The sequence below is a fragment of the Gymnogyps californianus genome, chromosome 1 (assembly GCF_018139145.2).
Source record: "Gymnogyps californianus isolate 813 chromosome 1, ASM1813914v2, whole genome shotgun sequence".
NCBI lineage: Eukaryota > Metazoa > Chordata > Aves > Accipitriformes > Cathartidae > Gymnogyps > Gymnogyps californianus.
This window is the reverse complement of record NC_059471.1, coordinates 80771197-80793521: the sequence shown is the minus strand read 5'-3', so window position 1 is coordinate 80793521 and position 22325 is coordinate 80771197. Positions and strand designations below refer to the sequence as shown.

At 39.5% G+C, this 22325-nt stretch overlaps 1 protein-coding gene across 6 annotated transcripts in view; it reads right to left on the bottom strand.

The window, feature by feature from the left end:
- Positions 1–363: 363 nt before the first annotated feature.
- The window catches only part of TBL1X (transducin beta like 1 X-linked), a 202315-nt gene continuing 180353 nt past the window's right edge, over positions 364–22325 (bottom strand). For all 6 annotated transcript variants that reach the window (XM_050915578.1, XM_050915613.1, XM_050915589.1 and 3 more), the window contains 10 exons: positions 21414–21555; positions 18486–18549; positions 18285–18382; positions 16667–16727; positions 12306–12427; positions 10756–10830; positions 8194–8321; positions 6838–7003; positions 5947–6048; positions 364–4811 (listed from right to left, as the gene is read on the bottom strand). In XM_050915578.1, coding sequence (XP_050771535.1) covers positions 4785–4811; positions 5947–6048; positions 6838–7003; positions 8194–8321; positions 10756–10830; positions 12306–12427; positions 16667–16727; positions 18285–18382; positions 18486–18549; positions 21414–21555 — 985 coding nt within the window. In that variant the 3' untranslated portion in view covers positions 364–4784. The remainder of the gene's footprint in view (positions 4812–5946; positions 6049–6837; positions 7004–8193; positions 8322–10755; positions 10831–12305; positions 12428–16666; positions 16728–18284; positions 18383–18485; positions 18550–21413; positions 21556–22325) is intronic.

Sequence of the window (22325 nt, the reverse complement as noted above, 5' to 3'; positions counted from 1 at the left end):
GTAATTGCTGCTATTATTATTGATTGTTGCTATACTATTGCTTGCGGATAATACTTTGTAATAGCTTGATATACATATATATATTTGCTTTCTTAATCATAGGTATACTTGCTAATGGTGATTTGTGTGGTATTTGTGGTAATCCGTAATAAAGTAAAAAAAATTAGAGGATAAAGCCTCCATGCCCTTGTGTATTACAAAATCCTACGAACCCACGGTCACGATCTTTATACACCCGCGGGCCGGGTAACCCTTTAGGTCGTGACACTATATTACAACGTAAGTCACCCAACCCCAGCTCTTAAGTGCAGGAGGCAAAATAGCCAGAAAAGAATAAGGAACAACACGCACAGAATTCTCTAATATCAAAATATAGCAATTTATTCAAGACACTGAATATGATCTGTTGATTCTCTCCTTAAAACAAATGAGCTACAATACACAAGGTGAATTTGAAGAAGGTGTGGGTGGGGGAGAAACAAAATAAGGGTTGATGTTGTTTCAACAGAACCTGGGAAATGCTGAAATGAGAACCAAGTCTGGCTGCAAGTCTGACACAGACAATAAAAACTGCAGAAGCCAGAATTCAGGATTTCAGTGAGTGGCTGAAAGAACATTTCTGCAATTGACAAAGAACCACATCTTTTAAAAAGGCAAAAGGAGGAAAAAAAGGAGGAAAAATTAAAAAGGGAAAAAAGAAAAAGAAACCCAAAAACAAAGCAGACCCTTACATTTGACAAAGTGCACTTCACTTGGCTCTAAAATTAGCTATTTTTTTCTTTTTTTTTTTAAACAAATTAAAAGGAAATTTCTAAGATGTAGCATGGGGTTAATGTGTGTATAACCCTGTAAGTCAGGCCCTTTAGTGCCCCATAAGGGACCCAGTGTTTTCTACATAAAAGATTCAGTATCCTTCTAAGCCAGAGTCGAGTGGTTTTTCAGAAACTGGGTTTTTTCACTTCAAGGCCAGTTCCAGACAGCCAGCAATGATAAAAATCCAGTCAGTCTCTCCATGGTTTGACAATCCGGTTTGGTCACGTAGGTTTTTCAATTTCTCTTCCGTTACAAAGAACTATAAACAAAAATATCAAAAAATACCGTATGAAAAAAATGAAGCCCACCGGCCTGTTGCTTCATGCCGTTCTGTTGCAGGGGAGCGGCAGAAAGGCACCGCCAGCCGGGGGATGCCGCCACGGCACTGGAGGAAAGCGAGAGCTCCCACGAGGGCAGTTCTGCAGGTCTGGACTTAAGACGTCCACGTGGAACTGCAGCCTGGAAAAGCCCCTCTCTCCCCGTTGCTCACCTCCTAAAGAAGCCAGCTCCTTAGGCTAGGATTAACCTTCGCAACTACATCTTCTGCCTTCCTTAATAGCTGCCCTCATTTTAGCTGAAAACTATCTCCTACAGTATCTCTGAGGATTTTCCAGTCTTTAGGGTCTCGGGGAGGGGAAGAAAGGTGAATTTTCTTAGCTTCTCACATACGCTGCTTTCAAATCTGATGGTCTGTATAGAAAACTCTCTGGACCAGCAGCCTCTCTCACACGTAGGCTTTGCAAACCAACTGATTTTCAAATTCTGTTTCTCTTGGCTTCTTACCTCCATGGTAGGCGGGCAGAGGAAAGGTGGTGTTCCGACAATTTAAAAAAAGGAAAAAGGAAAAAGAAACAGGCATCACGGACCCTGCCGAGTTATCTACAGTAGCTGTCCCGGGAACAACCACGAAACACGGGCTACGTAGCCAGCCAGCCACGCGGCGTCACTGAACTCGGACTGAGCAACCTCATCTCTTTGAATCCTGAGGTCTGGCCTATTCAGGCACCACTCAAGGGACAGAGGCAAGGCCAGGGCCCCATCCGCGCTGCCTCCGCTGCCTGCAGAGCGGGAGCTTCTGCATGTTATTCTCAGAAACGCCACCCAAAAGCAGCTTAGGAAGTTAACCGTGTACATGCAATGATTGTAATCAAATCATCGACCCAACCGTGCTTTATAAAACCACATTAAACCTTTGTATTCAAATTCAAGTCTCTCTTCGAACAAGTACTCTTTTTTTTTTTTTTGAAGTAGTGACTTTAAATAAGTAGGTACACGTGGTTATTATAAAACAGTGCAAAAATGCCACGTGATCATCTACAGCCCATGCTCTTGGAGCAGAAAACTAAAACCAACACAGAAATGCATTTAACACTGAAAATAATCCTTGATACCTTCCGGTGTCCAGTTCTTTGATATAAATTACAAACAAGCCTAACTGTCATTAATAACCAAAATCCCACATAACTGTTTTCACCTCAGGACTGAGTAACCCTTTTAGCAGTTATTTCTTTTCTTTCTTTTCTCCTTTCCAAATGTGTATCTTTAAGGAACGCAGCTGAAGCTGGCAGTGGCTAGTTCCACTGGAAGAACTAAGATACTGTACAGAGGCAAGCATAAAGAGAGGAAAACACAGGAGAAAAAATGACGTACAGATTCCACGATGCTGCCATGACGCTTGGCAGGTCTTACACTACCAGTTCAGCACTAGGGCTCTGGTTTTGGTTTTGCTCAGGTCAAATCACCACTTCAGCAGCTGTGGTCAAATGAAAGGGAAGATCCTGTGTTGCAGAAATAGCAACTTTGGGCGGGAAGGTACTACGTGATGTTCTCTGCTTGTTTGTTTTTCTCTCCTACAAATCCTAGCCTAGCCTGCAGCTAGTCAAAACCTGTTTGACTCAGCCAGTTCTGAGGATTTGTCTGAATAACGGCTGCCACCACCCCAAGGTTGCCTTACAGTTTACAGCACTTCCAGTAAACGCTGCCTATGCATCCTTCTTCGCATCCATCATTTGCTCTTAGTGTAATGGAGTCTTCAGTAGGCATCCCTGCAGATGTCCTAGCTTGCAGTAAGGAAATCTTGTCCAAAGTGGATAGGTGGTGCTTTGGAAGTCTTTATTGTCATTCCGATCATTTCACCCACTATAACTTTATAGTGGTATATATGTTGCGATATAATTTATATATCCTTTATCATGTCCTCACCTAATGGAGAGTTCTGCGTAGTCTTCTGAGCACCGCACTGAGGACATCCTCAAGGCTAAACCTGTCTGGGCAGACAGGGAGCCTCCAAGTGCAGACCCAGAGCCTTCCTTGTAGCACGCAGCACACACACGGCTGAGGGTGACAGCAGCACCACGTACTGCCAGATGCAATGGAAGAGCCTGCTTCTAGGTGTGTGCTGACCATGGATGGACAGGAGCTTGGCAAGAGTCCGTTCCTCAACGTTGATAGGTGCAGTCCATGTATCTTGGTTCAACTGGTCTCATTAAGTCAGCGGTAAAATCCCACTGACTTACTGGAATAGAAACAGCTGAGTGGGATGAAGAGTGGAGGACAGCACCGCTCAGCAAGGCCACGGGCAGCCAAACCCATGCTCTGTATGAAATTTGAACTATCTCTAGAGGAAAGAAGATACACAAGTGTTTTTCCCTGGTTACCGAGGATAAACGAAAATATGGACTCAAGAAAATGAATGCTCTATTTATAGTCTCAAACTTATGAATCCCTTTTAATAAGTGTACATCATCAAACAGCCACAAAAATGAAATGAGACTATATAAATGGCTGGCTGCTGGAAGAGGACTCTTAGTAAATGACTAGCATTTATTGTATCAAATGGCATTTTTTCTTACAGCACTTTCTGAGAGAGAAGAGAAAAAGGATACTGCACCTTTCATGTTCCTTGGACTCTGTGTCATTCTTTTTGCTTGAATTACACAACCGGTCTACATTTGGTGGCCATTTTAGGCTTTTAAAACTGTTTAACATAAAAAATATTTTTTTTCCAAAAATACACTGGGTTCTTTCTGTTAAAAGTCATCTTTCTCCTGTAAAAATCTTCCCCAGCACTGCATTCTTATATAAAGCACTTATTACACAATTTGCTGAAAGTGCCCTTGAGACGCTAAGATCTGAAGCATGGAGGATTTTTTTTTCTTTTAAACGGAGAGAAAGAAAGGAAAAGGAAGAGAGAGAAGAGAGGAGAAGCAGTCTGTCAAAAATTTTCATTGTCATGTCCACCTGGCTGCATCTACTATGGGCATACAGGGAAAAAAGAAAAAAAAAAGGGCAAGAAGAAAGAGGAGGAAAAAAAGGAAGGAGAAGTTGGGAGTGGAAGGGAGAAATAAAAGGAAAACAAAAGTTTCATCCTAAGCCTGGCATCCTCCAGGCTGTAATATTCCAGCTGATAGAAAAACCACTGAACAAAAAAAGTAGTCTAGAAAATAGAAAGTGTTGTGATTACAAAGTTGAGCATTTCATCAGTACAAACTGGTCTTTGAACGTCCTTTGGGAGAGCAACTGTAGTGTCCAAATTGGAAGGAAAAAATACAACACCGCATGGAGGAGGATTTTTTTTCCCTTTTGGTTTATCACAGCATTTTTCTTTTTTTTTTTTTTTTATTAATTTTTTTTGGCACAGCTTTTTTTTCCCAGCCATCAGAGCAAGTTCTCAGATGCAAACCAAACAGTGCAATGCCTAGCTGGTGGCTTCATGCTTCCAAGGCTGAATGTTCCAGGTGGAAACCATTCCCTCCCCCTCTGAAGTGACTGCGTTTTTACTCCTTGATGAAGGTTACGGACAAAATACATCTGTGGCCACATCTGTGGCCAGGGAGAGTTGGTTTCACGGTACACTCTAACTTTGTTCAAGTTCGTACAGTTCTGGAGCTGTTAAGAATAGTTTTGAAGAGTGCTTCTCCCCACACATTCACTGCTGGTCCATTTGAAATTTCTTCTAAAACGTTTCACTTTTACTTCCGCAGATCTAGAACACAAACCTGGAGAGAAAAGACTCAGCATTAAGAACCATTCCTGAAGGTGACGTGGAAGTCCTATTTATATACAGCACCGTAGACAGGCTGATCAGCCAGCTCTGTGTTACACTCCCCAGCTTCAAATCAGCCTGTCTCAAGTCCCGGTTTACATGCACACAAGGGAACAAACCGACATGGGGAAAACCCAGGTGAAAACCATACATTTAACATTTAGCTGGGCTTTCATTGGCTTACAAACAAACAATTTGGTGGCCCATAATAAGCCCAGGTAAGACTATGGGGTCTACTTAGTTGCCTAAATACAGTGTCCACTTCCATTCCTGAAATATGTCCAAAATAGATGCAGGCCTGGCAGGCATGACACAGGACCTAGAGCAGACACGTGCCCATTTGGAGCAGCTGTTGGAAGCCAGGCATGGCACCATCTCCAATGGCACAACTAAGCTGAAGCAACTGAATCATGTCGTGGGTGTCCTGAAAAGTACTGCTCTAAAGTAGTTATGCCAGGCAGCCATGTAGAAGAATAATTTTAAAAAGCTGTAGAGTGTGTTAAAACATCTGTGCGTCCTTCACAAGCTGATCATGCTACAACTGAAATTTTTTAAAAGTAACATTAACAGCAAAAATAGTAATGAATAATCAGTGTCTCTATGGCAATATTTCTCCTTTACCACGCGATGAAATCTTTGGGCATCATGCTGAAAAATTCCTCGTTTAGGTACTATTCAAGGGTAAACTTCTGTGGGATAAAACTCAGAAAGCCCCAGGACAACTGTTTATTAGAGAGTTGACTGCGGTGATCTGACCTTCATTAAAAATTGACAGATGAGATAAATAACGATAGAAACAACAATATTGTTCTTATCAAATACGTATTGAAAAGTCATTCCCATCTTCAGCAATATTCACCTATTCCACAAGCATTCTTCATTTCCAATAGGAACACCACCTCCTAGTATTCAAAACCTTTCAAAGCAGGAGCATTTTTAATGTACTACACAGAGCTACTTATTTATGTCTTGAGCTGCCTACACCTTCAGCTCTGTCCACAGGAGGCGATACGGCATGTATGTTTTTTGTTGACACTCTCCAGAAGAGTAATCTCCACCCAACATTTACAACGTGTAAAGCTCCTTACCGATCCGTCTGATGCGCTTGCTCCCACTTTGTCTCCTCTAGCATTCCAGCAGACTTCAAAGATGCCCCCGGTGCCTCGGTAGCTATGTACTAGAGTTCCACTCTACAAAGCAAAACAGCATGCAAACATTTGATACAGAAGCTCCCCTTCTTTTTCTCTGTCGCGTGGCACTACATTAAAAAGAAGAGAGTGGTGGCGAGGGGGAACTATTCACATCACCCAGCTATGGTCATCTCCGTAAGGTGCTGAAGTTAGGAAACCAGTCTTTGATAATAAAGAGAAACAGGTTCCTCCAGAAAGCAATTTACAGTAGGACTCTTAGACATCTGTTTTTGTCAACTCTTTAACAGTAAAGGCCTGGGGAGTTAGGCTGAAGTGGTCTTCTCTAAAGTTTGTCATTAATTCAGGCTGTGAGGGATCAGTATCCAGAATTAAATCTGTGGAACTACGATGTCCCACTTTTCTCCAGAATATCCCCAGTCCCCAGCCTGTACACCCTTTGTATCTATCATCCCCTCATCACAAAGTATAAGCCAGGTGCATCCAACTCACAACTGAACTCAGCTTGTTACTAAATAAAAGTATCCCTTATTTCTAAGAATCAATCCACACCTTTGCTTCACAAAGCTGATGGCACAACGTAACGTACCTATTTCCATGTATGCTAGGTGTTTTAGCGTACAAAGAAGCCTGAGCAGAAATGTTCTGGACAGTCACCTCACTCCACCTGAGTGACTCAACTGTTATGCTGGGATTTGTATCAGCTAATACAATCAGGTTCACCTTGGCTGGCAGGTCATACGCTACAGAGGTACATATATTTTCCATTTAAGCTTTTGCTATTAATGTGTCATCTAAACCAGATGTGCTTCACATGAAGCAAAACAGTACCTGAGTATTCCATATATGGACACATTTGTCAAAGGACCCACTGGCTAGATATTTTCCATCAGGACTAAAAGCTACACTGTAGACAGGCTCTTGATGTTTTGTTAACGTATGGATGCAGACTCCTCGGTCAACGTCCCACAGCCGAACAGTGGAATCAAACGAAGCACTGCAAGAAGCATTCAAACACAAGCATGTCTTAATTCGGGTGTTAATCAATTTGTAGTTTGATACGGTAAACGCTTTTTTCCCTTGTTTTTTTTTTTTCCTTCCATAGGTTTTTTTCCTTGGCTAAGCAAGAAATAATGTTTCAAACAGAAAAGCTAATATGCACTACAGCCTTTACGTTTTTTATGACAAGAACTGTATCTACAGAACTGAATTCTTGTATAAGGACCCTTTGAGTTTATCTAGGTGTGCTGTATGTAGGATCAGACCGCTAGCCCTAAGAGGACCAAGCTCCCTCCTTTTGAGATTCTACCTGCTATTATTCAGGAAGGTCAAATATATCTTGTCATTAATAGGATAAATGGTTCCAGAAAGGTCGTATTCCTAATGGATTTGTATTATTTAATGAATTAGCATTCTGTAATTCTCTAGAACTGTGGTTCTTTTCACTTTGTTTCAGTGCTGTTTTTTGCTACACTCCATCTAAATCCCAAACTGTGGACTTAGACAAAGGCAAAGGAAATAATTGGTATTAAAAATAATATTAAAAGAACAACTCCAAGAAAGTGAAGTTCTTCCCTGTCCACTCCCAGACTAAGGAGTAAAATAAATAAAACCGCTTCAATACAACTCCTCCCCAAACTGAATACACCATGAACTGATTTGATAATCCCATGGTATTACCACCAATTGGCATTCTACAAGTAAACATACTTCCTAAACTCAAAGAAGAATTTTGAACAGATTTTCAAGTGGAATTTTAAAGATTATCCAAGCTTTTCTCTGTTTTAGTTAACAAGGCTATAAAAATTGTCAATATCTGCCCAGGTGAGCTGCATGACCCCAGTTAGAACACATTCCAACTGGCTGAATGGGCTGCCATCTGCCTCATTAAGTACTGCCATTCATAACAACCGGATGCCGGATGTGAAGGTGCAATGCCAAATTTACGATCCTATTATCAAGGCAGCTGAAAAGTTAAATATCACATGACTCAATTTTCCTTCTTTTTCTTCTTCCTTTTTCAAATATGATTCCTTTCCCTTTGCATCCATCCCCCCAATTTATGAACACAGGCACTTTTTACTGGAATTGTCTGCATGAAGACTGACGGCAAGGTGACAGTAGAGTTACATATCAGAAAGACGATCCTTCTTCTTTACAGGCAACAGAAAGAGGTATGTTTTTTACCTTGCTAACATGATGTTGGAGTTTGGGTTGCTGGTGCCTGGTCCTGTAGGACTCCATTTGATAGTATAAATCTCTTTGCTGTGAGCCTGAAGATCATGTACGCAGGTATCTTGCTTCATACTCCAAATCTAAGTCAGAGTAATTATGAAGGGGAAAAATGGCAACATTACTAACCTCTTCTCAGCTGAATTATTTCAGTTCTGTGTTACTCTTACCATTTGTTCATTTAAATCTTGACAGACACCCATACACATAAACATAATTTATTAATGCAGCAGTTTGGCACACACGTTAGTATAACCCTGTTAGGGGAAAGAGCTACACATTTAATAGTATTTATTCAATAGATAAGAAGAACTAAGTAGTTGCTGTACTGCCCACAGCCTGTAATTGTATTTTCATACAGAAACTTAAGTTACTCTATTTAGAGAAGTTCAACTTGAAGTTTAAGTCACACATTGCAACAGCAGTCATTTTAAAGAATGAAAAGAAGGTTTCAATAACTGCTTAGAACCTAGTAATTTTCTCTTATGCCAGTAGTAAAATTTTCCTTTTCCTCCTGAACTCCATTTGTTTTCCTCATGTTTTTAACAGCACAGATGGAAGATGATCAGCTATTTACGCAGTGTTACATGGCCAAATACTTCAGCGTGAGATGATAAAGAATATGCTCAACAGAGATGACAGGTAATTTAGTACATCTTTTCTTCAGCTAACTGAGAAAATAAGATGAAGCTAATTCACAGCAGGGAAATTAACTCAAATTTAGTCAGTCAGTTTCAGAGAGATACCAAAAAATGTAGTAGTGATTTAACTCACTTGTTGTAAGTCTGCACTATGAGGGAAATGTTGAGCTCTTATTCTGAATTTTCATCAGCATACCTGAGTCTGCTTTTGGAAATGTTACACAAAGCTTAGCCATGTTCTATGGCTAACAAGCAACATGTTCCATGTAGGAAAATACCAAGAACTCCAAAAATAAAGAAGAAGAAGCCAGAGAGGACTGATTTCCAAATGAAAAGGAAGAATAATAATAATTGCCTGAAGAGGATTTGCAGTCTCCATCACTGAAGGTTTTTCAAAACAGGCGAGGCCGGGGATAGCAAACCATTAGCTCTTGTGCCAAATTCAGTGGTCAGAAATTTGAACTGGTACCAACAAGACTGAGCCACAGTGGTTTTTAAAACACAGCACGCAACTGGGCACCAAAAAAATGTGCTACCACTGGGCCAGGATGTTTAAGAAGAGCAAGAATAGTTACTACAATACTGCTTTGTGGTAGCATAACAGACAGGGTGCTCTCTTTCAGTCTCTTCTAGCCCTATTTTCTGTAAATTTCCAGTTCTGTGAGTAGTCCGCAATAATACCTCTAGAATCCAGAGTGATGAAAACCCCAGTGGCTACATGGCAAAGACAGAGTAGAATTGAGCATGAGTCAGGCTACCTATGAAGAGGAACATTCATAACACTGACATTCACTTAGCTCTCATCTACAAGTTCTGCTGCTCTCTCAGTTTCAGTTCTTATACACAGGCTGTGTGCATGCTAGAAACGTCTCTTGCTTCAGCGGTGTCAATCGGGAGTGGAAAGAAGTATGAGCCTTAATTAACACAACTGTACTATGAGGAAACTGTATTACTGGTACGATTCTATCCACAAAACCAAATCTTCCCTAAGATGTTTGCTTTGCTCAAGGAACCAGCATAAATCAAGTCCAGCAGGAGGGCTTTGCTGTTACAACATACAGCTATTCCTACATAGACACAGCCTTCATTCAATGCGACTGGGAAAGGAGAACAAGAGCGAGAGGAGTTCGGGCTGGAAAAGCTCTATTGTGAAAAGTATTTCTCCAAGCCCAGACTCCCCCTGCATTAGCAATGCTGTGCTGGTACAGTGCAATGGCCCAGGTGTGCCGGTAAAGCAGCCTATGCAGCCTGCGAGCCAGGATCCAGATTCTTTCCACCTAACTTCAGGCACCTAACAGAGGCATGTACATCGGCAGCGTAGCTGCCTTAGGCTTCCCATACAGTGAATGGATAAACACAGGCATCTTCAGAGAGCAATTCAGATTTTTGGCGGGCTCTGAATGTTTGTGTCATGTCCCATTGCTTAGTCCAAGGCTATTTAAAAAAAAAACAATCAAACGGCTCCAATGGAATTATTTTCAGAAAAAAGACCCCGAAGGGAAAGAATATTCTTTATTTTCATATTCTTTTCAAGGTGTGACCAATAGACTGCTTCTTAGCATAGGGACTGTGCTTCTGTTGACAGGCAAGCAGGTGTATATATATATGTATAACTGTGTATATTTAAACTATGACTATTCTGTGAGAGTGACATATCAGTCATGTAACACTTATTTGGACAGGATGTCTCAGTTTTCCCAGTGGCTGCTTCTCTGTGTTCAGTCTTTCAGATTGGCTTTAAGAAATACGGGACAAAATGAAACGACTGTTCATGCAGAGTTCTACGTGATACAGTACCATCATTCTGGAGAAGATTAAAAAATAGACATAATTTTTGTCTGTATTTTTTGAACAGCAGGAATGGAAATTATATTACCTTTAATGTCATATCATCGGAGCAAGATGCTAGTAGCATGCCAGACGGGTCCCATTTGATTGCATTAACCTCGTTCTGAAATAAAGAGTGATTTTATTAAGTAAATATTCCAGTTACCTGCATTGTACTGGGCACCCAGCAGAGGGCACTCAAGGTTTATGCATGCAACAAGTTCAACCACAAATTACAGCCCTGGTTGCTTTATGGGTGAACAAAAGCAGTGCTGCTTCCGTAACACACTATTTAAGTGTCGTTTAGGAATGGTAACCATTTTGTGTTTGTGAACGATACACACAATCAGTCTTCTGATATGTGTTCTGGCACAAAGTCTCTCATACCCTTTCTTCATATGCTAGGATTTAAATAAACCCTCAAACCAGGCAGATTGATGATATAGCATTAACTTCTTTTTAAAATTGAGATACTTCTTTGGTTAATATTCTGTAGAACTCAGAGATAAAAATTTTCAACAGAAAATACTGATGGGGTGTAAAGTTTTCTACAGTTTACAATTCTCAGTATTGCAGCTCTACAACAATGCTGGTCTCTCTAAAGAGAGGTATATGTCTAAATGAAATCCAAGATGGAATATTGAATAGTTTACGATGCTTTCTCTATCAATCTTTCTAGCACTTTGTAATTAACTATGCCTAGTGTAGCCCCTTGGTAATCAATAAGTTCTCTGCGCTTTTTTGAGGGTCATACACATGGAGGAAAAAAGCATTTCATAAAAAGGGAAAGATTGTTTTTTAAAAACATAAATTGGCTCAGGGTCTCAGTGAAAATAATCCTGGAAAATATCTAAATTTTGCTTTATACATTTTACATGTTTCAGTCATAATTAAAAGGAACTGTACAGATATTTGAATTAAAAATTTGGATCATGTGTAAAATGGTGCATTTCATATAATCATAAAAAGCACCGGTCTGTTGGTAGGAATGTACAACCTGTCATGAAATATCAGTTTAATATCAGTGTAACCATAGACTAGACAAAGGTCTCCAAATGCACAATTTTTCCTCAGTGAGGAGATAGCAAGTTCTGGAAGTTAATATCTAAATTACAGGTCAGTATACGATAGCATTTTTCTCATGAATGAAAGCTAGAAAAACTAGCCTTTGATGGTCATTAAATACCACCAGGAAAAGAGGGGTGAAATACCTCTTAAATACATCTTATTAGATTAAATTGATTCTAAAACTGAACAATGGCTGGAGGTAAATTGTTCTCTCCTTATTCAGAGTTCTCATTTACTAAAGGAAATTAAGCCAGCGGAAAACAAAATCTTATTTATTAATGTGCCCTTAGTCTGCAGCTCATGCTACATATTAATAGTCTGTTTAAGCTGCAGGTTTTGCCTCTTATGGTGATTTAGAACAGTTTATCCCTTCTCACAGGCAGTGAATCACTCCCAAGGAATATGGTTTTAGGGAAGCAATGGGATGTAACACCTTTGGTGCTAGAACACACCCTGCAAACACATCATCTGCCATCATCGTAACATGCTGCTGTGACTTTATCACTAACATTTTGGACTTCTTAAACTTACTGTGTGTCCTTGAAAGGTTTTAACGGGACGATCACAGCCAAGTCTGCATACATGAATGCACATGTCAGTGCTGCAGGAGGCAAAAGTAGTGTTGTTCTGCCAGTCTACATCCAGAGCAGGAGCTACGAAGTACAAACAACAGAAGGAACATCAGGGAACACAGCAAAGAAACAGCTATCCCAAATCATTTTCCTCCTGTCACCTATCTGGATCAAACGGACTAAAAGCTTGTTCTTGGCCTGTCACCTACTACCAGTTACAGGGATGACAGGGACTGTCTGAAGGGCACAAATTATTTTTTCTCTTGCAGTGGATAATCTGGATGCTTTGCATGCCGTCTGTTTATGAGAAGCTTTTGGGTTAAGTTACATAAGAGGGGGCAAAATAATCTACCTCCACCCTCCCCGCTCCCAGCTACACACATCTCTTGGGCCATCTCTATCATTCATTCTTCTGTAAGCCGGTTCAGTGGAGAACCTGGAAGAAAACTAATCCAGAAAAAATGTGGATTTCAGCTGGGTTAGAAAAAATGTTCCTGTGAATGCCAGACACAATACATGGGAGGGAGAAGAAGCAGGTGGCCATCTTCCTTTGCACTAGCTTTATGCAACCACCGATACAAACCCATCGTTCTGCGCAGACACGTGGATTAATAATACCCATGTTCAGTTTAAGTTTGTTGGGGATTGATTTAAGATAGGTACATTGATCAAGCTGATCTGAAATGAGACAAAGAGTTTCTGTAGAGGGTTTAGCATTAACTAGGACTGAACTAATGAAACGTACACAGATAGCACGTGAACATGTAACTAGTGCCAGTGTGCAACACACACACTTCGCAAAAAGTGTGGAAAACCCAAACAAACGAAAAAACTTTTACAGCATGTCACTGCAGACTAAAAGCGTGCAGGAGTAGGAGGGAACTCCTGACATACAGCTTGCTTGTGTTTCTACAACTGCTGCTTGGTTTTTTGCTCAGGAAAGAGTTTAGCTGCCCTCCAGAGGATGACATAAGACTTGCTAAAATATAGGAATCTTCATTCTCAGCACACTCCTGTGAGAAGCAAGCGTGTCAGAACGAGACCAGCATATAGGAATCAAAGTTGAATCTCTTTCTGGCAACAATACAATGCAAGTTTATCATTAAAATGAAACCATGCCTTATTCAAATATGTTCAGAAAAATACTCTGGTAATACAGAGGTGAAAAGATCTCTCTTCTGCCAAGCCTATTGTATTTAAATATGTTTTTTCCTGTTATAATTTTTATGAACTGCAAAATGAGATTGATCCACGTCACCTTCCAAATCATCAGGTAGCTCTCTAAATGAGAATGGAGGGCTGAAATTGTTTCATATACAAGTATTTTTTAGAATATTAATGAAAAAGCTCAATAATTCTGTGTGACATTGTAGAAATATAAAGGAAATTTGTGTGAGGAAGGCAGGTTACTTCTGAGTTTTCCAATGAACATGAATGAGGATCAGGAAACAGTAAAGGATTTTGTTTCTTTAACTGCCTGTTTGTCTTTCTTTTTATGCTGCAAGCTTTGTATTACTGTTTCAGAGCAAACAAAAATCTATCTTCATTAATAGCAATATGCCTTCAGGGCTAATATCTAGTATGATATGTATGAGTTGAAAAGTAATTTTCTGAGAGCTATTGGCACCTAAAGCAATGGATTTGCATCGCAGCATAATTTGAATCATAGAGTGCTGATAATTAATACTGATTCATTTATTGGTGTATTTAATCATATGTTTACTGGATAAGTAACTACATAAAATGGTCTGGAAAAAACAATCAAACGTGGGTTTTGATGCAAGTAATCGAATCACCAAAGTGCCTCCAAAACCACAGGATACTAGCCAATTGCATAAAACCAATTAGAATGTCATCTAATAAAAGCAGCAACAAATCCTTAAGAAATGCAGCTAAAATAAATCCCAACAATAAAAGTGTTACAATAATTATCAGTTAATTTAAGCTTTTTCTGAACAAATTTAGGTGTGATTCAGAATTAGAAGCTTAGAAGAGGATAGAGTTAAGTGTCTGCAGGGATTGATTCAGAGCACTTAGGTGTCTAAAACTGGGTCATACAAATACCTCTTATGGTATCACTTAACCAATTTGTTCCTGCATGCATAGACATCAGTCCACATCTATCAGCAGATGTGAAAATTGGATTATTTCACTCCATTTTAAAGAAATAAGCTTTGTGAATACATATTTTGATCAAATGCCATATGATGACTCATAGTTTTGCAAAGAATAATGAAACCCTAGAAGCTACTTATCCACATACTTACATATTTTGACCATAAAACCTTAAAGTTACATGGGAACATCAATGATACAAAAGCCTTCAAGACCTAGACAAAGGAGTCTTCCTTATGTATTTGAAGATGACAGTTTTGTCCATATGGTTGTAAACTAAACAAGCTGTTGTAAAGCAGCCGACAGTAAAAAATTTATGTTACTCCCAGGCCAACCATCTCCAGACTTCAAAGAAGTATGCAAAGAAGTACGCCACACAAGTATGTGTTAAAGGAACTGTACTCTGTCTAGACTAGACTTTTAGTTGTTAAAATGCCACCTTTAATCCTTCTGTAGACAAGGTTTTCAGATTCCAGATATGGAAAGGAATTTGCTGTTAGTTTGTTCTGGTGAATAAGTGATGCAAAGAGGACAAGGTGAAGTCTTTGTGGCTTTAGACTTATATGAGGACAAAGACTCCAGCTGATTTTAAGGGGCTTTTTGTAGAAGATATGCTTTCGGCCTATCAACAATTTCCTTAATAACTAACTGCTTTACTTCCCTATGAAAACATATTTGAAATAATGAAAAAAAAAAAAAAAATTAGCCTCTCCACATTTCCACTTCAGTTGTGTCTTATGGTCCAAAGACAAACAGCATGTGTAATAAGAATTTTTTAAAAAATCTATTAATGCAGATGGACATCGGCCTATTGCGTTGGAAGATGTAGTTAAGTTTTCAACTTGCTAAAAGGGGAATGGAGTGATATGTCCTTGATGCACATCACTGCAAAGACAGCTACATGTCAATGAACATGATTCTGAAGGGGCAACCAAGTTCTGAATCTGCAGCTACTTAGATCAATAGTTAGGGATCAGAAGGCTTAAGAGTCTCACTAACTACATCACTATACAGTGCAAAGTTTGCTTTTATGGAACAGTTATGATAGATAAATAAATGCCACAGTGAGAAAATCTGTCAGCAGACACTGACTCCTCCAAACTGACAGTTGTATTAATAAGCGAGAACATGAGTGACAAAAATGCAAGAACCTGAGTGACAAAACTGCAGAGTATGGATCTGCTGTGTGCATGGACATACTTTTTGTCTTCTGTTGAACAACCATTTCAATTGTTACTGCATATTAATAACATCTGTGAAAATGTGAGAATGAGAACTAGAAATTGAGTTAAAAAACATGCGCAAATTAATGTTTTAAAATTAGTAGTAAAATATGTGTTTTTAAACACCATTAAGCACCTTGTGAAAGTCTGCTGTATTTAAAAATGGATTAGTTACAGTGAACACACAGGATGATGAACATTGCTAGCATCAGAATCTGGAATGTTTTGGTGGTTTTAAACTCAGTTCGACTATGCCCCTTAAAAAGTCTTCACTATGACAACTTATCCAGTTTGAAACATGAATTCAGTCATCATCGTACAATTCTGGTCTCAGGTGAATTTAAGATTACATCAATGATTGCCTGTTGCTCAAGATTACTTATTATCTGTGACATCTCCTGTCTTCTTGAAGCAGACCAGATCTACAAACGACCATCCAAGTAAGGTTTTGGTGCAGCAAGGTTTTGAAACTCAAGGTTGGCAATTGACTTCTGATAATCAGAGAAAGCAAATATTGAAGAACTTCAAGTCAAAATTAAAAGCTAAGAAATTCCTGAGGACCTTCATGCTTGCAGTGGTGAATGCAAGCTGCATGACAGATCCGCCTGCTTCTGTCTCAAGTCAGCTTCATTGCAACAAGACCAGAAAGAGATCCCAGACACCTCCACCAAAAAGTCTCTTCATAAATCACCACTTGGTACTATTCAAGCACGTAGATAATGACAGAATCATTCAGCTAGGTAGACTTGGCTGGTGTATAAATCCTCTCCTAGAATCAGTTTGACTTTCAAAGCTGATTCTCACAGAACCCCATCTTTCTGAATAAAGAACAAACCCACAAGCCATGATACTCAGGATAGTTAAAGCACAAAAAACTTGGTTCAAACTTCTCTTTCGCAGATAGGTTTTTACAGAAGGATAAATTACATTGACAAAATTAAAAACTGCGTTTCATTTTACTAACGAGTTATGCAGAAATTACCTGAATGGAAAGGAAACTGCTGTTTAGCTTCTCCTGTGTGAGCATCCCAAATTATTGTTGTCTGCATCCGAAGAAAGGGGGAAAAAAAAAGATTAGTGACTGTTCAGCTCAGAGAAAACAAACAGACAGCACCCTCACTGAGGAGCAATTCTGAAAGATGGACTGATAAAATTATTGACTGCAGAGAGCCTTGTGTGCTGAACAGCTGAAAAAACAGAAACCACTTCCAAATATTACAGAACAATAATCTAAGTGTAGATAAAGAAGTATCATGCCTACAGAGGAAGTAATATAGCTCCTAAGAATGGGCATATTCTCTCTGAATAATCCTAGAAGACAACACTACACATTTTTAATAAGCATTTTGTTACAGCTGTTTCACTTATCTTCTTCAAAGATGACTTCTTCTCCTTTTCAAAGATGCAAGTTGAATTCTATTCCAAAACTACGTGATACTACCTTTCTAACAATTAAACCACCAAGTGAAATGTTTATCTAGCAGCAGAGTACATATCACTTCTTGCCACTGTGGTGGGACAGACTAAAGTGTAATTTGCTTACTACAGGTTTAATCCATACTCACAGCACACGTAAGCAACTCCCCTGTAGAGCTCAGTACCACCTTCTGAGTGAACTGTTAATTTATTGGTTTCAGATGCTTCCAGAAAATAAACTAAGGATGCCTCATCTTGCTGATAATGGATCATCTAAAGAATCCCTGCTGTTATTGGGAACATAAGTTGGCCAGAATAATGGAACCACCATTGGGAGACAAGTGTAGCTGAATATAAGCCAGTATTAAAAGGAATGAAACTAAGTTTCCATTTTCACAAGTATGTGAAAAGATAGGGATTCATCTAGCCTACAAATCAGATGTACAAGCCTGAGCTAGTTTCCCTAGACTCCCTCTGTCATTTGCTGGAGAGAAGCACTGTCAGTGCATCTCCCTGTAACACAGGCCATGCAACCCATCACTTGGAAGTGCCATTTTTGTCTCCCGATTTTATAAAGGAAGCCAAGGATGATGTACACACCTAATTTTTAGACACTGAAAGTTAGGCAAGATGAATGCTGTGTACTTCCCAGTTTCAGTTTTAATGGATTTGTGCTCATCATCATCAGTCATCTGTTCATTTTAATCTCTAAGATGCACTCAGCTGTAACTACGTTTTGCTTGATTTTGAGTTCAGAACTACGATTTTTTTTGCATATTTGCATAGGAAGCCATATATATTTTATTCAAATAAAAGTGTTTCAATAATTAGATGAGCTAAAAGGTGCAGTATCTTTAAGATCACTTCCTTCTTGGAAATAGTTAGTTGATAAAGTACAAACGTAAGTACTGGAGGCAGTTCTTTCCTTAACTGAGACACATTTAAGATGCAATTTTACACAGGGGGCAAATGGAGTTGTTTTTTTTAAGTAAAATCTTTTACATAAAAATAGTACACATTTATGCAGTCTGAAAAATGTAATCAACACACACTAGAATATACTAAGGAAAAGTAAACTCTCCAGGATGCCTGGAGGAGAAGAAAATAATCTTATGGAATTCAGCAGCACAAGCTCACTGAGTCAGCACATTTATATGTTAGAATAATGTATTTTTGAAACTCACTTTATCAACACCAGCACTTAAAATATAATTCCCCTTTTTGTTCCATTTCAGGGCGAATATTGGACCTTTATGTTGACCTAAGGTGCTTGCAAGGTTACCTGGAATAAAGAAAAGGTTAATATTACAATTTGTTTACAAATTAGCCAAATTACAGTTCACTGCTGTTCGATGCTTAAGAACAATAAATGTTGTCTGACTTACCATCTTCTGTCCATATTCTTGCAAAACCATCATACGAGCCTGTAGCCAATAGTGTTCCATCACTCTGTTGGGATATATAAAAATGGCAAAGGTCGATACTAGATGAGATCTGTTTCAACCAACCTTTTTCTTTTCTTTCTTTTTTAAGGTTTGTGCATTGTGATTTATGGTAAATCTGAGTCCACACATTGAGACAGATTATACTATGATTTAAACTAAAGGTTATTACTGCAGACAGTAAAGAGGAAATAAAACCCTCTAACATACTGTGAAATACTGGGCTACGCTATCAGATAAGAGTCATTTAATCAAAAGGACTAGAAAAAGAAAACAAGATAGAACAAATTCTACGGGATTCTTCCAGATAACAAACGGATACTACTTCTTAGACATAAAGAGCCTACAAAACATCAACAGATCATCTAAATCCTGACTAAATCCCAGTTCAGTGAAATTCAGGCATCTATACTTGAAAGAAGGACCTAAACACCTAAGCCACCTACACTCACGGTTAACACCTCAAATGCTATCTATCTACCACCAAGAAGTTGCTTCCTATTTGTCTGAACACAGACTCCCACACGTGCTCAGAGGCACAGTACCATGATGGATACCCTGAGAAAAGCTGGATTCACGGGTCCCAATTAGGAGAAAAAAAGCCCAGGAATTATAATCAGCAAATTACATGTATTCTGCTGGAGGGAGCCCTTCACTGAAGGGTATCTCCTGTGCAGCCAATGACGCTAGAGTTATTGGGCCAGAACGAGAACGACTAAAAAGGAACTTGACTCTGCAGTCTGGTGAGACGGGTATTGTCGGAGCTGGGTGTTTAGTCTTCAAACATTTCAGCACCCAGATTAGGAGTGAGATTCACCTCATTTATCTCCAGACATCCAGAAGTTAGGAGTTAGTTTAAGAGAGTAACTTAGTCTCCCTCTATAACTAACAGCATCACCCACCTCTGGAGTGTAATTCATGATCCCGTTTGCTTTAGACTCTGCCCAGACCAGCACGAAGCCACATGTTTCTGTTTCTGCTGACTTAGAGGGAGTCTAGATGACTAGTTTAGATGATTAAATCTAAGGGAGATGAATCCTACCCTTGGTACCGAAGGACATGATCTGAATATGGCCTCTAGAAAGAACCTTTCTTATTATAACATAAAGCACATAAACCAGAGAAGAACCGATTTAGTATCACCACTGTGAAAATTTCACAGTGAAATACGATTAATATTGTGGTTCTAAATAAACAATAAAGGCAGATGGCATTTCTAGCATCATGAATAGAAAATTAGGAAAAAGCATAAAATAATCCTTTAAAACATATGCCCACTCCAACTCTCCAAAAACAGTGAGTCAGAGCAGTTGTAGATTTAACTCAAATGTATAATGATGTAGGGGGAAAAATATCAAAATCTAAGCTAACTCCACTGTGATACACACTGACCCGGACCACTGATGAGAACAAAGGTGATAAGAGCAAGAAGAGAAAAGGGAAGGAAAGCTCAGGGACTAGATGTACAGTTTATCCAAATTTGTTGGTGGTAATTCACATTCTTTGGAAAACTCAAAATAAGTTGGAAGCACTTCCAAGTGTTTAAATTAGGAAAATTTCCTTACATTAAGTACTAGCACAATGCAAGTGAAGCATCATTGATCAATGAAGTCTGGAAAGGTAAGGAACTACTACAGGAAATGGCAGAGGATGCCCCATATGTTTTGGACAACTTTTCTCATAACTGTTCTGCACCTTTGCATGTTTTCCTCTTTCAATTACTCTTTTCCTACTCAATTCAGTTTTTCCCAACTATTTTTCTTTACCGTGATATCCAAAGGAAACAAGTAATGAACATTCTTGGGTTTTATCTTTATTTCCTTTGTTAACCTGCCCCTGCTTTCTATACTATTCACCAACTTCTTTCATTGTGTCAAATATAAAACACATAGGGGAAGCTGATTTGTGCAGTGGCCTTATCTTTTGTGAAGCACTTAGCTCACCTGAAGGACAATAATATTGCCGTAAAGATTAATCGAATTTGGTCTCTGGCCAGCAACTGAGACTGTATGTAACTGCTGAGAATCCTTTCTGGTACTTAATTTTTAATCTGTTTTCCTATGAAAACAAGACTAATGCAATCACTCTGTCTGTACTAATATCAGCAAAACAGACAGAATGCAAGTGATCTCAAAATTAATTAAGGTTCCTGCAAGGTCTTGGAAGTTCTTTTTACAAGGCTTGATGGCAGAAAGGAGACATGAAGCAGCCTTAAAGCAGCCCAAAGACACTGAGGATTCTTAACAATACCTGTCCTCTCTGCTCACTTCAGTCTTCTCTGTGGAGGATCATATTATCTAAGATAGAAGGTTTTGCAGGATGAAAGTAAAAAGGGATCAGGCAAGACAGTTCCACACAGAAGGTGGGTAGGTAAAGAGAGAATGACTGCACATGCTCCTACCAAGATAAAGACAGTAATGTGAACATGTTTTGCTATGCACAGCATAATTCAATTGAGAGAAGGTCTTGATAGTCCAGCCTCAGAAAAAGCTGCGCTGGTGCTTATGTCTCCTTACATGCCAAAATAAAGTAACTATGAGATGCAAATACATTACTAATCAGGCTTCATTGCTACACAGATTGCTTGTTTAATCTTCATTCTTAAAGTTAGCTAAGTCTATTTTTACCCATGCTCCTAAAATAGAGATATAAATGCATCATTATTAAGCTTGAAGATGGCAAGAGTCCTGGAAAATTATAGCATATAGGGGAAAGTTCAGCCTATTATGAGTATTTGAAACAAGAGGTCAGTAGGTTAGGACAGAGCTTCTGGTCACCTCAGATATAAAAGATACGGAGTAGCAGCTGTAATTGCCTCTGAATTAAATTTAGGCAGTTAAAAACCATGCACAGTCTTAGAAGTTAGCTTACATTCCAGTCCAATGAAGTCACATCCTTATTGCTGGGGACATCGTGTCCTCCTTCTCTTATGCAGTGCCTCAAAACTAGTTGAGTGGAACCGCTGTTGCTGTTTTCATTGAGATTCCATATTCTGGCCGTTGAGTCTCCGGATCTATAAAAGCAATTGTGCAGAGATGAAAACTCCTCTTGGTGTCGACCCAGCAAACAATGTAAAAATCTCTATTTCTGTTTTCATTGAGAGAACATCACAGCCTTTAAAAAGTAATCTTTCTTTCCAACCCTTCCTGCACTCCGTATACTTTTTTAAAAATGCTAACACACATTTAAATTATACATATCATCTGCATCCACATCATCATTTGCTTTATTCAGAAAAGCTTTACCTGAACCACATTTGCTTGCTCTCTACATTTTGCACGTCATACCTAAAGCTGATATCACCATAACTGAGACAGTCTGGGGGAACTCAACATTACAAACATAACACTGTGGAGATCCCAATAAAGACAGGAACACAGAGGCTGTGCCCACGTGCCTCCCATAAAAAGTGCGCCCAGTCCCATCAGCTCCCAGTGGCTCGCCGAGTCCCTGGTGTTCCCCCGGAGCTGCAGTAGGCTCTGAACACAGCACGACAGGACCTGCAGGGTCACCGCCTGCAGAGGTGCAGAGTGTCACCTTGGCAGCAGCCTCGGGGAAGAGGACCTCTAGCAGTGTGACAAAGGTGCTGCGGTGCTGGCTCCCGGGTCCTGCCTGGGTTCCTCTGGCAGCTGCTGCAGGAGCACGAGGTGAACTTAAGGCTGTCTTTAATTTGGCCATGGCCCTTTCGTATGGTACTTCTGTTCAGGACAGACCAGAACATAGCCTCTAACAGAAGCTGTTTGCAAAACAGCCTCTCAGGATTAAATCAAGCTACAGAACCTA